Genomic DNA, 14316 nt, shown 5'->3' with positions numbered 1-14316 from the left:
GCTTGACTTCATAGTGTGATAATTCTGTCTCTTTGCCACTGGTGTCCCGAGGACATAAAATGTTTTGAGCTTACAAGTCTTGGGAGAGCAGTAAATGAGGAAGTACATGTGCTACACACAGCTGACTGACTCATTTAGGAGCAGGGGAGAGCTCCTGATGATGATGACAAAATAATGACAACATTAATAATTAATGTGTCCACATATTTTAATTGCTTTCATCCTTAACGAGCAAAACAGAATTACCTTGAAGATGCTGTCCTTCCTGATTCCTTTGACGCATGTGTAAATTTCTTTAGGAAAACAATTGTTTATTTTAAAAGTTACATTGCTTACTTTTGTATACATAGGTGAGGTCAGAGGACAACCATGTGTGTTCTGGGAATTGAGAGCACGGGCTGTCAGACTTGGCAGTCCACCGGGTCATCTTGTAGGTTTTGTAGGTTTCCTCCCCGTAAATTGTCGGTGAGAACCCAGCTGTTCTTTGTGATCATGCAGGTATTGTTCTCTTGAATTTTTGCAACCCATTACCGTTTTACCTTCCTGCCCTTTTCCCGGCGACATCTGTTCCTTGGGGAGTTTTTTTATTTATTTTTTTAAACAGTGTTTTCTCAACCGTGGAATTCATTTCTCTTCCTTTGTTGGAGAGTGACATTCTAATTTTCCATACCGAGCCCTCACACAGAATGGCCGTTCCTCAGAGCTGCTCCAGTAATGTGGACGCTTAGAATCTAAGCCGCGGTGAAACTCTCCCTCTGAGATCATCACAGTGGTTTGCGGTAGAGAAGGCCTTTTCAAATGAAATCTCTCTGACTTGAGATTTTAACATTTTGCCACAGCAGCTAGGTGCTTCTAATGTTGTTAGATCTCATTTCTAATTACAGAAACATACTTGTTTCAGCATAACTAGGGTTTTATTCAGGTTGAAGTTCCCTGGCTTTAGAACAAAACCCACCAATGTTTGAGCATAGTAATATGACAAATGGCTGCCATGGAGGAGAGCCATTTCCGCAGTATAGAAGCCTTTCTCCATGGTCTTAGAAAGGGCATTTCACGGAGGGAACTTTTAAAGGAAAAATGTGTTATATGGTCACTTGAGATGATGCTTCTTTTCGGTCCATCTCTCTCCGTGTGATTGAATGTTCGCATTCTTTGCGTCTCAGGCTTCTCCCGGCTGCTTGCTTTCTCTGCCCCCATTTTTGTAATTATATCAAGGCTTGCTTGGAAACGCCAGCTGCATCCCGAGGCTCTTTGACATCCGCAAGCATCGTTTATGAGATTCTGGGAATTTTGTGAGTTTGTAATATGGTATTTCATGATTCATTTATTTGTTTGTTGGTTCGTTTACTTAGCCACTCAGATATAGAGAAATGAGAGCGGGAAGCTCTTGAGGCCTTAAGCGTTTGACATGATTAAGAGAGGATGATGTGTGTTTTATCCTCTAAGAAGGGGGTGGATAATGAGACTGTGGTTGGACCAATAACCATGACTCCCGTTGTTGATCTGAAGTCACGGTGTTTAGACCTGGGGCGGCTGTAGATGAGGTTGGGGCAGTGATTCTGAGAAGGTGACAGTATGGATGATGGAGATGCTCTAAGGCCAGTGGTTCTCAGCCTTCCCAACACTGCGACCCTTTAACACAGTTCCTCATGTTGTGCTGACCCCCAACTATAAAATTATTTTCATTGTTACTTCATGACTGCAATTTCGCAACTGTCATGAATAAGAATGTAAATATCTGATAAGCAGGATGGCCTTAGGTGACCCTCGTGAAAGGGCTGTTAGGTCCCCCTAAGAAGTCACAACCCACAGGTTGAGAACTTCTGTTTTAGAGCCTCAGCTACTTCTAGGATCATCCTCTCTAGCTCCAGGCACAGCTGTGTGAGTCAAATGTAAGCAAAGGTTACACAAGAAAAGGCCCATGAGAACATTCAGACTTCCACTGGCGGGCAGGGACAGTAACGTGCCTCCCCTGGATCTTCCTTATGGCTGTACCAAGGACATTGTGCATAAATTGAGCTGAGAGGTCCCCAAAACATGGAGAGAATAAGATAGGCTGGTTTGTTCATGTTGCTGAAGACACCAACAACCCCCAAATAGGCACAGACAGAAAGGATGTACCAACAAATGTGTACTGATAAGGGAACAAGAAGCCAAGCAAGACAGAAAAGGTAAGAACTGATCTGATCTAGCTGACCAAAATCAACTATGACCTGTGACAGCAGAGCAAGAACCTGGTCTTCAGTCTCTGTGACAGCATGATGAATTTTTCCAGCATCCCTCCAAGATAGTGTCCATAAAGGCCATGTGGGGACCCGGGGCCGTCATCTCCTCCACTTAGTAATGAGTCTTCCCTACTGTAGTATTCCTAGACACAACATGGGGAAATCTGGATTTCTACCCAATCCAAACCAAAGAAGCACTCTCCTACAGGGTGTGTGAGAGAAGACACAGTAGTGTCAGCATCACCCAAAAATGATGACAGTTCCCCGCAGTGCCCCACGAACACTATAAGGTCAGAAGGAACTCCCTCCCTTCCCTCCACAGCAGTCAGAAGGGCCTCCTTAAGCATCACCAATTCTAAGAAAAAAAATATGATTTCTACATCAGCTATGAGGGACACATGCACTTTCTATCCATCAGTCATGGAGAGACATGTTTTCTAACCATGCTCTTTGCAGCAGTTTTAGAGAGATCTGGCTGAAACCAGTTTAATTAATATCCAGAATCCCATACTGATGTCCCAGTACAAAACCTGGTCTTTATATAAAGATCTTAACAAACACCAAGTGTGGAGGTGCATTCTTGTACTCCCAGTACTGCAGAAGTGCAGGCCGAGGGGTCAGAAGGTCAAAGTCATGCTTACATAGTGATTTTTAAGGTTATTCTGAGCTACCTGAGATCCTGTCTCAGAAACCCAAAAGGTTATCAAGATTGAGATGGCAGAGATGAGAGATGGTGGCTCATGCCTTTAATCCCAGCACTGAGGAGACAGAGGCAGAGGCAGGCACATCTCTGTGAGTTCAAGGACAGTGTGGTCTGCAGAGCAAGTTCCAGGACAGCCAAGGCTACGTAGAGAAACCCTGTCTTGAAAAATAAAGGAACCAAGAAGAAGAGGAGGAGGAGGAGAAGGAGGAGGAGGAAGAGGAGGAGGAAAGAAAGAGAGAACAGAGATAATAGAATACCTGACAGACATTTAAAAAACAATGATAAAAATGACCCAGTGAGAAATTTCAATCATACCCAAACACATGGGAAACATCAATAATCTCAGTAAGGAAGTGGAAATTTCTCTCAGAGAATTGAGACATAAAGAGGAACCAAAGAAAAGTTTAGACTGGAAAAATACGTGCCTGGGATGGAAAAGCTAATGGATGCCCTAACAGCAGGGTGGGTGAATAGAAGAAGCACAGAAAACAGAAATTATAGAACAGTTGAAACAAAGAGAACACAGATCTAAAAAATATCACCACACTCAGGGCTATAAAAAATTCATAATATTAGACTACTAAGAAGAGGAAATGGCTGGACAGGGTACCCACGAAACATGGTGGCTGTGAAGAAATTTACCCTTCACATACTAAAAGAAAAGAAGCCATTGGTGCAGAATTTCATATCTAGGGAAGATAACCTCCAGGAACAAAGGGGAAGTTAGGATTTTGGCAGATGGGACAAATGAGAACTTGCCAGCAGTAAATCTCCCTCAGAAGAATAATTAATGGAAGGTTTCTAACTAGAAAAGAAACAGTTTAAGGAGGGCTGGACACATCAAAGGAGAAGACCTCAGTAAGGAAATACATGGGTGGATTGAACTGATTTTTCTTTTCTGAAGTTTTAAAAGTTGCAGTGAGCTTAAACTGCTCCTTGATACCTACACTGCTGTTTTGTCCAAATTAGCATTTTCACTTAAAACCCAAATGACACATATAGATGAAAAGAAATCCTGTTGTTTCTCTAATAATTTTTTCCTTCATAAAATACACTGTCTTGATTGGGGTTTCTGTCACTGTGAAGAGACACCATGGCCACAGCAACTCTTATAAAAGAAAAACATTTAATTGGGCTGGTGTACATTTTCAGAGGTTTAGTCCATTATCATTACGGTGGGACATGGTGGCACGCAGGCAAACATGGTGCTGAGAAAAGGAGCTGAGAGTCCTACATCTTGGCTTGCTGGCAACAGGAAGTAGACTGTCTCAATGAGTGTGGCTTGAACATATACGAGACCTCAAAGCCCGTCTCCACTTTCTCCAACAAGCCCACACTTCAACAAGGCCACATCTCCTAATAGTGTTCTCCCTTTGGGGCCATTTTCTTTCAAACTACTACATACAAGTTTCTGAACTAGCTCGTTGTTCTGTAAAGTGGTGTTGGCAGCTGCCAACAAGTTAGAACAGGGGCAGTGCTGAAGAGCCCCCTCTGGTAAGCTTTAGGAACCAGCTTCTGAGGCTCCTCACTGGCGAGTTGGGAGGAGTTGAGCTAGCATACTCCCAAGGCCCAACGTTCTGCAGTCCTCACAGGCTTGGACACTTACCTGTCTGCTCTCAGATGTGTGTCAGGCCAGTGCTATTCTGCTGTCACACGAGAATGTGCAGTTACTGTCACACGAGAATGTGCAGTTACCGGCCAGCAGGACAGAAAGGACTTATTTCTTCACTCACCCTGTCCCTGTGCCTGCTGGCTTACGTACGCTCTTCTCTCTTGATTTCCACATTGTATGGGCCAATGACACCTTCTATAGATGTTGGGGGATCTTTAGACTTCGGCATTTTATCTGTCTCAGAGGGACAGAGGGCCTGACTTTGGGGGGGTAGAGTCAGCTAGAGGGAAGGGCAGGGCACTCATGGTCAGCCCAAGTGATCAGTGTACCAGGAGTCTGTCAGCCTGGACTGTAAACTTGTTGCCAGTTGAGAGTTAGGTGAGAGAGGATATGGAAAGCGGAGGACTTGCCTGTGGTACTTCCCACGTCATTAGCTATGCATACTTGGACTTTGAGACTTCTGCCAAGAACACTGGAGGACTGGAGGAGAGCGAGCTGGAGTATGGAGCCTTGTCAGCGCAAACACTTCTTATACACTTTAGAGTCCTGGATTAGTGTTCTTAGAACCTCAATTTCAGAACCTCTCTCGTAAGACTGAAGTTGATGCCAGTGAATTAAAGTCAAAACTTGAGCTGTATACTGAAAAAGATGAGCTGGTCCAGATGGAAGCATACACTATTGCAATGAGATGTCTCTGTTCAGAGCCCATAAACAAGACGCTCACTTCCTACAGGGACTTTGACCCTTTACACCAGTTTGTGCATCTCCGGGGGTTTAACTTTCCTAGGGAAGTCCTGATGTCCATGTTAACAGTTCATTTTCCAGAGCACGGCAAACGAAGTTGGCTTCTGGTTTGTTTCGGGTGACTCCAGAGCTCAGGTAGATACCTAAGTTCACTATTGCTGTGTCTCTGTCTTCATAATGCAATGTGATACTTTTCATGCCTGCTTTGCCAGGGGGAGTCATTGAGATAATGCATTCAGAAGGCTCAGCTTCCTGCAGTAGGTAGAGGAGAAATTCAGAGCCTGTTAGCTGTTGGTATTCATATTCTGATGGGGAAAAATACTTGGTTTGTTTTGGGGAACTTTCAGGAGATTGGGGAAGGGTAGGAGAAAAGAGACTTAAGTCAGGACTATGTGACTGAGGTTATAGTGAGGATACTGCCTGGGGAAGAGAGAGTCAATCTGCACGTAGGAAATATGTGCTGGTAAGATGGAAGACATCCATGACCTACCTGCGTCCCTACATGCGGTGGGTGCTTTGGCCTCCTAAAACATGAGAGTTATGAAAAATTCAATACCATCCCAAGGTTAAAGAGTGATGCCCACATTCCAAAGGAGGAGGCTATTTTCAATGGCATCGACATTGAGTGTGGGACAGCAATTATAGCCTTAATATGGACACTAGAAATTTGGCGGCAGGGATTTAAGAAGCCTCAGGCTAACATTTTAATATAAGTTTAGTGAAGTAAGATTTTCCTTTTGGCAAAAGGGGGAATAAATGGGATTCTTACATGAGGCTTATCCGCCCCACTGTGTCCCCAAGCAGGAACTTGTTAGATAGCTTTTTATGTTCATCAAAGATGGCCCAGAGCTAAGACTTGAAAAGTTCTATCACAGAGAGATTAGTAAATCAGGCCGCTTACAACCCAAATGTGGCTCACTGCTTAAGTCTGTAAGTTGGGGCTGAAGCAAAGGCTCAGAAGTTAAAAGCAGTTGCTGCTCTTCCAGAGAACCTGCCTTTGGTTGTCAGCACCCATGCTGTGCAGTTTACAAATGATCACCTCCAAATTAGGGGCTTTGAAGATGCTTCCAAAGGTTTGTCGTCTTCACATCTGGAATCTTAGTGGGCCTATTAATCTCCATTGCTGTGGTTGTGGTGAAAGGCGCCTAAAAGAGGGTGAAAGAATGGCTGATCTTGACCGTGGTCCTGGAGGGCTCCATCCATGGGTTCTTGGCTCTCTGCCTCTGGGTCTGTGGTGAGAACAGAACATTATAGCGGTGGGATGGTGTCACGGAGGATGTTCACCTTATAGGACCAGAAGACAGGGAATTCATGGTGCACAAGAAGCAGGGTAGACCTCTAAAAGGCTGAAGCTGAGGCAAGATATAACCTTTAAGGTCTCACTTCTTGCAGTTCAGGCCAACCTATGAATGTTTCCATCATCTCTCAATGATGGCATCAGATTGAGAATCCACAGGGCTTAATTCACTAATGGAGGTCAAGTCCTGATGTGTCAGTCATTTCCCAGAAGCCCATTGGCTGGTAACCAGGGGCCCAGTGTGCAAGCATGTGAGGCACACTGCATATTCGGTCTGTAACATGGTGACTCCCATCTGCTTCCCTTTGAAGAAGTTTGGTAATGTTTGCTGACAACTCTAGTTGTTGTCCAGGGTCAGGAGGATGCCACCACAGCTTACAGCCAGGCTGTACTGAACTTATTTTCTGTTTAAGTTTTCATTAAAAAAATGATATGTATATATATGTCTCTGTGTTGGTTATGTGTGTATGGGTTCAGTTCCCAAGGAGGCCAAAAGAAGGTGTTGAATCCCTTGGAGCAGGAGATAAAAACTTTTGTGAGCCACCTGATGTGGGTGCTGGGAACCGAACTCTTCTCCTCTGCAAGAGCAGCAGGTGCTCTTAACCACTGAGCAGTTCCTCCAGCTCCTGTGTATAACTTATACAACATTATTAATGCTGTTATATTGATATAGCATTGCACTTTTGTGCCTTAGTGTTTAATAAAACGAAGAGAGAGGCACGGAGCAAGAAACAAAAGCCGGCTAAGCTTCATACAGATGGGTCAGAGACGATGCTCAATAGAGGTGCTGAAGCGGAGGGTTCTTCAGCTTGTGTGCAACAGCTTCTGGAAGGGAGCCAGGCAAGCCCCAGTTTGCCTGAGAAGAAAGTGAACAGTTCTCCAAAGTTAAAAATGCTCTCATTAAAAACAAGTGGGTCTGAAAAGTGGAGATATAATTAGGAAATTTAAAATATCCTTCTTTGGGAAAGTATTGTTTTCTTGCAGCCAGAGTAATTTTTTAATTTTTATTTTTACTTTTACGTACCTCTAGAATGTTCCACTTCTGAGCCCATTTCAGAGGCATGTGCAGAAGCAGGAGGTTGCCAATAATAAGTAAGAAACCTTTTCCACACACTTGATTTGAACGAGCAAGTGACAGTCGTTGCTGCTGTAATTACAGTCCTTGGTGGCAGGACAATTTTAGGGAGCCAAGCGCCTCATCTGCTCTTCAGACTTAATCGGGATGTTGATGGGGCTCTTCTGCCAACAGCAATGCCCAGAATGCTAATTTTCATAGAGGGGTCTCCACCCCGAAAAGAACTTTTGTGCACAAATCTTACCTGTCCCTTTAAATTGTCTTTTTATGGTTATTTGGTGTTTTATTAGATTGTGATTTAATGACCAGAAGGAGAGCATGCAGAGGTGAGGGCAAGGGAGGACTGGAGAAAAACGTAGATGACAGGCATTAGATTTAGATTGGGCTATAAACATTCTTACATTGCATTTAACAATTAAACGTTTTGTTTTGACTCAGGGTCTCACTATGTACCCCTTTGGCTTAGAACTCCCTTTATAGATCAACGTATATAATATATATGTATATATACATGTATGTTTGCACACACACACTGAACTCATAGAGATCTGCTACCTCTGCTTCCCCAGTACTGGGATCAAAGGTGTGCTAGCAGGACTAGCAACATTTTTTTTGAGGTAAGTATATATATATATATATATGTACATATATATATATATACATACACACACATCTGGTTGTAGATTTATGCTACACTAAGATTCGCTATCTTTTGCCTAGTTTCCCTGGCAAAATCTCCTCCCAAAATACAGAAAAAATAAAAACAAGCTGCTGACATTGATACAATGAAAATTCAGAGCAGTTCCTTACTACCAGACTCTATGGAGCCACACCGATTTCCCTTCACCTCCTGTGTCTACTTCCAACAACCCCCGAAGTTGTCCCCTAGTCCTATAATTTTGTCCCATCAAGAATGTGGAGAGAGATGCAGATGTAACTTGCTGGTGGGACATTCTCTTGGCATGCACGAGGTGTCGGTTTCCAGCTGAGTGTAAAGTGTTGTAGTATGACTTGTGTTTTCTCTGTGTATGTGTGCAGGCGTATAGTGTATGCACATGTGTGTGTGTACTGATGTGCATGTCTAAAGCCAGAGATCAGAGTTGGGTACCCTTATCTGTCTCTGCCTTATGCCCTTGAGGAAGAGTTTTTCACGCAACTAGGGGGAGGCAAACAGCCAGCAAGCTCCAGAATCCTCTTGTCCTCACCTCCAACAGCACTGCATTTCAGATACTCCTGATGCCATGCCCACATTTTATAGGATGCTGGGGATTTGAACGCTGGCCCTCATCCTTACACTGGAAGTGTGAAAGTGCCCTTGCCCAATGAACCACCTTCCCAGCCTGCTTTGTTTTGTTTATTCAGCCTCCTCTTCTGGAGAGTGACTCAGGTTGTTGCATATAACAAGAGGGCATTGTTTTTATTGCTAAGCAGTAGTCCATGCTCTGGGTGTATTGTGGTTTAACCAGCTGCCCACCGAAGTCTGTGGGGTTCATCCTAGATTCCAGCTGTTCTAAAGAAAACTGCTGTGGATGTACAATGCAGCTTATTTTTTGTGAATATATAAGTGCATATCTGTATGATAAATTCCTAAGAGTACAAGAGTTCAAAATGAGTAAAAAATGGTGGGTTTATTTATTTATTTATTTAGTTAGTTTTTTTAGAACTGGAAATGTATCTTAGGGGTAGGGGTAGTTGTTGCCATGCCTAAGGACCCGTGTTCAATTTCTGGAACTTCAATAATGGAGGGGAGAACCAATTTCTGCAGGTCTCCTGACCTCCACATGTGTATTCCGGCACATGTGTGTATGTTTACCTGTGCATGTGTACACACACACACACAGAGAGAGAGAGAGAGAGAGAGAGAGAGAGAGAGAGAGAGAGAGAGAGAGAGAGAAATGGAGCAAGAGTACAGGTATTGATCAGTTTTTATTTGTGGTTTTTAAAGACAATCCCACCTTCTTTTACACAGTGACTGAGCCATTTTAATCTCATTGTAAACATCAGTAGTGTGTTGCTTAAGGAAATTCTTCGCATCCTATTGAGGATTGATGGGGATGTTTTTGTTGTTTGTTATTGTCGTCCTCATCTTACTTTAGCCAGCCTGATGGGCGTGCACTGATGGTCCTTCTGGGCTGCCTGAGTATCTGCTCTGATGACATATTTATATGTCCTCTGCTCATTTGGATTTTGTTTTTGTTTTGTTTTGGATATTTTCTTGTTGAGCAATGAATTATTGATCTCTTCCTTGATCAAATGCATGCCATGCACATTCTTTCCCCAGTCTTTCTGGGCTTCTGTTCTCCTCCTTTAATGGGTTTTTTCACAGAGCAAACAGTTTTAATTTTGACGAAGACCAGTCTTCCATCTTTGTATGCGCCAAGCTTCTGACATCAACTCCAAGTCCTTGGCGCAGTCCTGGATCCCCAAGCATTTCAGTTTTGTAAAAGTTCTGGGCTAGAGAGATGGCTCACAACTGCCTGTACCTCCAACTCCAGGGGCTTCAGTGCTCTCCTCACGCTCCTCTTCAGACACCAGAGCACACACGGCATATAATCATTCATATCCATCCTGTACTCCCGTCTCTACCCTTCCTGCCCCCTCTCCCTCCCACTCCCTTCCTGCCCCCTCTCCCTCCTTTCTCCTCTGTGTGTGTGTGTGTCAAATTGCTCCATACGGTTTGTTGAAAGGTGATTTTTTTACTTTTTCAAGTTACTGTTCCAATTTATCTTTGCCTTCTTATATTACTTAGAAGATTCAGTAACTATGCAAGATGACAGCTAATAGAACTGGCTTTGGCTGTACTAATCCTTCTGAGTATTTAGGAAGTAGGGAAGTTGTAGGACTGGGAGGGCGAGGACTCCATCAACAGAGCACTTGCTGTTCAAGGGTAACCGTGTGAATTCCATCCCCAGCTGGTGTAAAAATTGTGATGTGACCATCAAATTCTTCACATGCTGTGCTCAAAGGGGTACTTAGAATCACAGTGTCTGGGGTGGGATGGAGGACAGAGAGAGGCAGATTCCTAAGACTCATTGGTTATCCAGTCTAGCATAATCTGTAAGTTTTGGGTCATTTAGAAACTGTGTCTCAAAGAAAGTGTTTGACACCAGAGATTGCTATCCAGCCTGTACATGCACACACACACACACACACACACACACACACACACACACACACACACCTGTACTACACACACACATTAAAAAAATAAAAGAACAAATTCTGTTTAACTAAGATATTAAATTTTATTAAGCAAATAAAAACCCCAAACCTATTCTTATGACCCACAGCAAATATTGTTAACAATTGATGCTTCCTTTGTCTCTTTTTCATGCATTTTAGTATAATGATGGTCATGACATTGAGGTTTTATTAGGTCATTCCTGTAACACGTCACTAACATTTTTTTTATTCTATTAGAAATTCCTTCTGATACTTGGTCCAAGTGAGCCACCAAAGTTAGTTGCTCCTAGATTGTGTATGTAGTGCAACTGTGGCCCAATTTACTATAAAACATCATGTATCATGTCTATACTGAGGTAATGTCTAACATAATGATGATACAGTTTCTTGTATATGTGTAAGATGCTCTATATGTGAGAGATGCATATCATGTATCAGAATATGTATCACGCACTTGTATGATTACTATGGCTGCCTTTATTTTTAGTGTCTTTTATTCTGTGGCAATTTCATACATGCACACAATGCATCTTGATCACTTCTGTCCCCCAGTCCTTCCTATTTCCTCCCTGAAACTCTGCAGGATATCCTCACCACCCACCTTCACGCCCCTTCATTTAGTCACCCTCTGAGCCCAATTAGTGCTGCATGCTAGACTGTGGACAGGTCTTACTGGCTTGATTGTGGGCAGGTCTCATGCAGGTGACCACAATTGCTATGAACTCTTGAGTGCCTCAGCCACGTCATGTCCAGAGGACAGCCTTTCGCCGCACTCCTCCATGCTCAATCTTTCCACCCCCTCTTCTGTGATGTTTCCTGAACCTTGTGGGGTCAGGGCAATTGACAGAGATGTTTTATTTGGGACTGAAAATGCAGTAGTCTCTTGTTTCTGCATTGCTGTTCACTGCAGAGAGACACTTCTCTTGCCAAGGGTGAGAGAAGCTCAGATCTGAGTACAAATACAACATTTGGAAGCACTTTGACAACATGACCATTTAGGAAAACAATGGCAGAGGTTTCCTCCTAGAGTCTGTTATGTCTACTTGAACAAGTTGGGTTAAATTATCCATAAGGGAAGCATGATAACTTTGTCACTCCTTATTGCCAAATATTGAATAGTTTCTAATGCTTGCTGTTATGAGTTACAACGTCCTACTGTGTATCCAGTAGCATCAGACCCCGCTAGCAATGTCCCACTGTCTATCCGTGGCATCAGACCCCGCTTGACTCTATGTCCTGCTCTAAGTTTCAGAGAAGGGAGGAGTCATCTCAGCATCCCACCTGAAATGAGACAATGGTGTAGCTAAGTCCCTGGGACAGACGGATAAACGGTATATAGCAAGATTCCCAACAGTTAGTAGCAAGCCCAGACTGTTCATTGTTCTGCCAGGTACTTGCGGATTTTTATTTCTGGAATTTTTCCTGAAATGTACTGGCAGTCCATATCAAAACATGGAGAAGTCCGCCCTCGTGTACTTACTTATTTGATTCCAGTAATTGTCTGAAGCATATAGTTTGCCCATTTCCCCGAGACTCTTACTTTCCGGAACTAACATTCATTTCCGGTGTGTGAGCATTTCTCAGGTGAAAACACCGAAAGGAAATGTTTAAGTACAAATATCAGGAGCAACCAAGTCTGAAATACTGAACTGTTGCTGCATTTCCTTCTAGATTTATCAACGATGCTGGTTGGTGTTCAAGAAAGCTTCAAGCAAGGGTCCAAAGAGACTGGAGAAGTTCTCAGATGAGCGTGCTGCATACTTCAGGTGTTACCACAAGGTAAGAGCCTGTGGGTGCACCTTGCCAGACCTTGACTTGGAAGGAGGTGACTTGCACTTACTGGGCAAACATCTAAATTATTGACCCATGTCCTGATTGTGGTTTTTTTTTTTTTTTGTGAACAAAATATTGATGATGTAATATACTTACTGCTTATTTAAAAAAAAAATGGTTAACGCCGGGCGGCAGTGACGTACTCCCAGCACTCTGGAGGCAGAGGCAGGTGGATCTCTGAGCTTGAGGCCAGCCTGGTCTACAGAAGTTAGTTCTAGGACAGGACAGGCTCCAAAGCTATAGAGAAACCCTATCTTGAAAAAAACCAAACCAAAACAAAAAAATGATTACTGTAAAAGTGTTCCTGGTCTTTTAAGGTTACTTTTCTTGGTTCTTGAGAAATTCCATTCATACATCTAATGAATATGGTCATATCTGTTTACCTCTGTAATTGGAGGCATGAACCTGGGGGAGGAGGGCCTAACAATGAGGTAGACTATAGTCTCAAGCAATAGCCAGCTTTATTCAGAGCATCGGAAAGCTTATACTCTGAGGGTTAAGAAGAATCACATGAGAAAGGTGTTCAATCACAAGGGCAAGGCACACATGGCAAAAATGTGTTTTTCCATGGAGGCACATGAATAACAGCTGAAGTAAGCGCACATCTATCCACTACACATGGGAGGAATGCAAAGGCCCTTTTCAAGAGCAATTCTATATTTTGAAGACACTGAAGCCTCAAGACTCTTGTGTTGTTTTCTTGATGTTTTCTCACAAGCACTCAGAATTTTACAGGACTCCATTCCTGGACTGATAATATGGACCCCCTATTTTCTCATCCACCTCCCCTCAAGTCACCCCTAACATGTTCCCCTTCATTCAACTTCACATTTTCCTTCCTTTCCTTTCCTTTCCTTTCCTTTCCTTTCCTTTCCTTTCCTTTCCTTTCCTTTCCTTTCCTTTCCTTTCCTTTCCTTTCCTTTCCTTTTTCCTTTCCTCTCCTCTCCTCTCCTTTCCTCTTTCTTTCTTTTCTTTCTTTCTTTCTTTCTTTCTTTCTTTCTTTCTTTCTTTCTTTCTTTCTTTCTTTCTTTCCCTCTTTCTCTCTCCTCCCTCCCTCCCTCCCTCCCTCCCTCCCTCCCTCCCTCCCTCCCTCCCTCCCTCCTCTTCCTCTTTCCTTCCTAATCTACCAAATCCAATTAGTGCTGCCCATATGTACATGGTGTGGGAACATTCCCTAGACCATAGATAACTGGGCCTGGGTCTCTATGCGTTTCAGAATTTTATGTAAAACCAGTAGACTCATCAGTACTGAAAGCTGGTTAGGTAGATGAAAGAAACAGGTTTTCTTTTTTTGTGCAGTTCTTATACAGATCCTGTGCTGTCTTCCTCGTGCATGTTTAGTTTATATAAATGTGGAATACAGTGGAGTGCCACTGACCCCTTGTATACTCTCTAAAGTCAAGCTCTGTGGTACCATTCTAAACTACTGGTACCCAACCAAGTGTTTCCAGATGTATTTGTTGCATGCCAATTTGCCCAGAAAACAATGCCAAAGGCATGACTCGATTTACTTACTCCGGAGACCTTACCTTCCAAGGTAGCTTCACGTATCCAAAGTGGTATTTGGTTCATAATTTGGATACAAGCTATAGACCTGAGTTCTCTATTAAAAGAGTGGTTGTCCTCAGCTTGTCTTGAGAATCT

General features: G+C 43.1%; 1 protein-coding gene across 1 annotated transcript in view; it reads left to right on the top strand.

The window, feature by feature from the left end:
* The window catches only part of Dok5 (docking protein 5), a 135088-nt gene that overhangs the window by 47667 nt on the left and 73105 nt on the right, over positions 1–14316 (top strand). Inside the window, exon 2 of the mRNA XM_057781091.1 lies at positions 12511–12618. Coding sequence (XP_057637074.1) covers positions 12511–12618 — 108 coding nt within the window. The remainder of the gene's footprint in view (positions 1–12510; positions 12619–14316) is intronic.

This window comes from Chionomys nivalis, chromosome 9, assembly GCF_950005125.1.
Source record: "Chionomys nivalis chromosome 9, mChiNiv1.1, whole genome shotgun sequence".
In the NCBI taxonomy this organism is placed as follows: Eukaryota; Metazoa; Chordata; class Mammalia; order Rodentia; family Cricetidae; genus Chionomys; species Chionomys nivalis.
The sequence above is the reverse complement of the archived record's forward strand: the minus strand, read 5'-3'. Positions and strand labels throughout refer to the sequence as shown.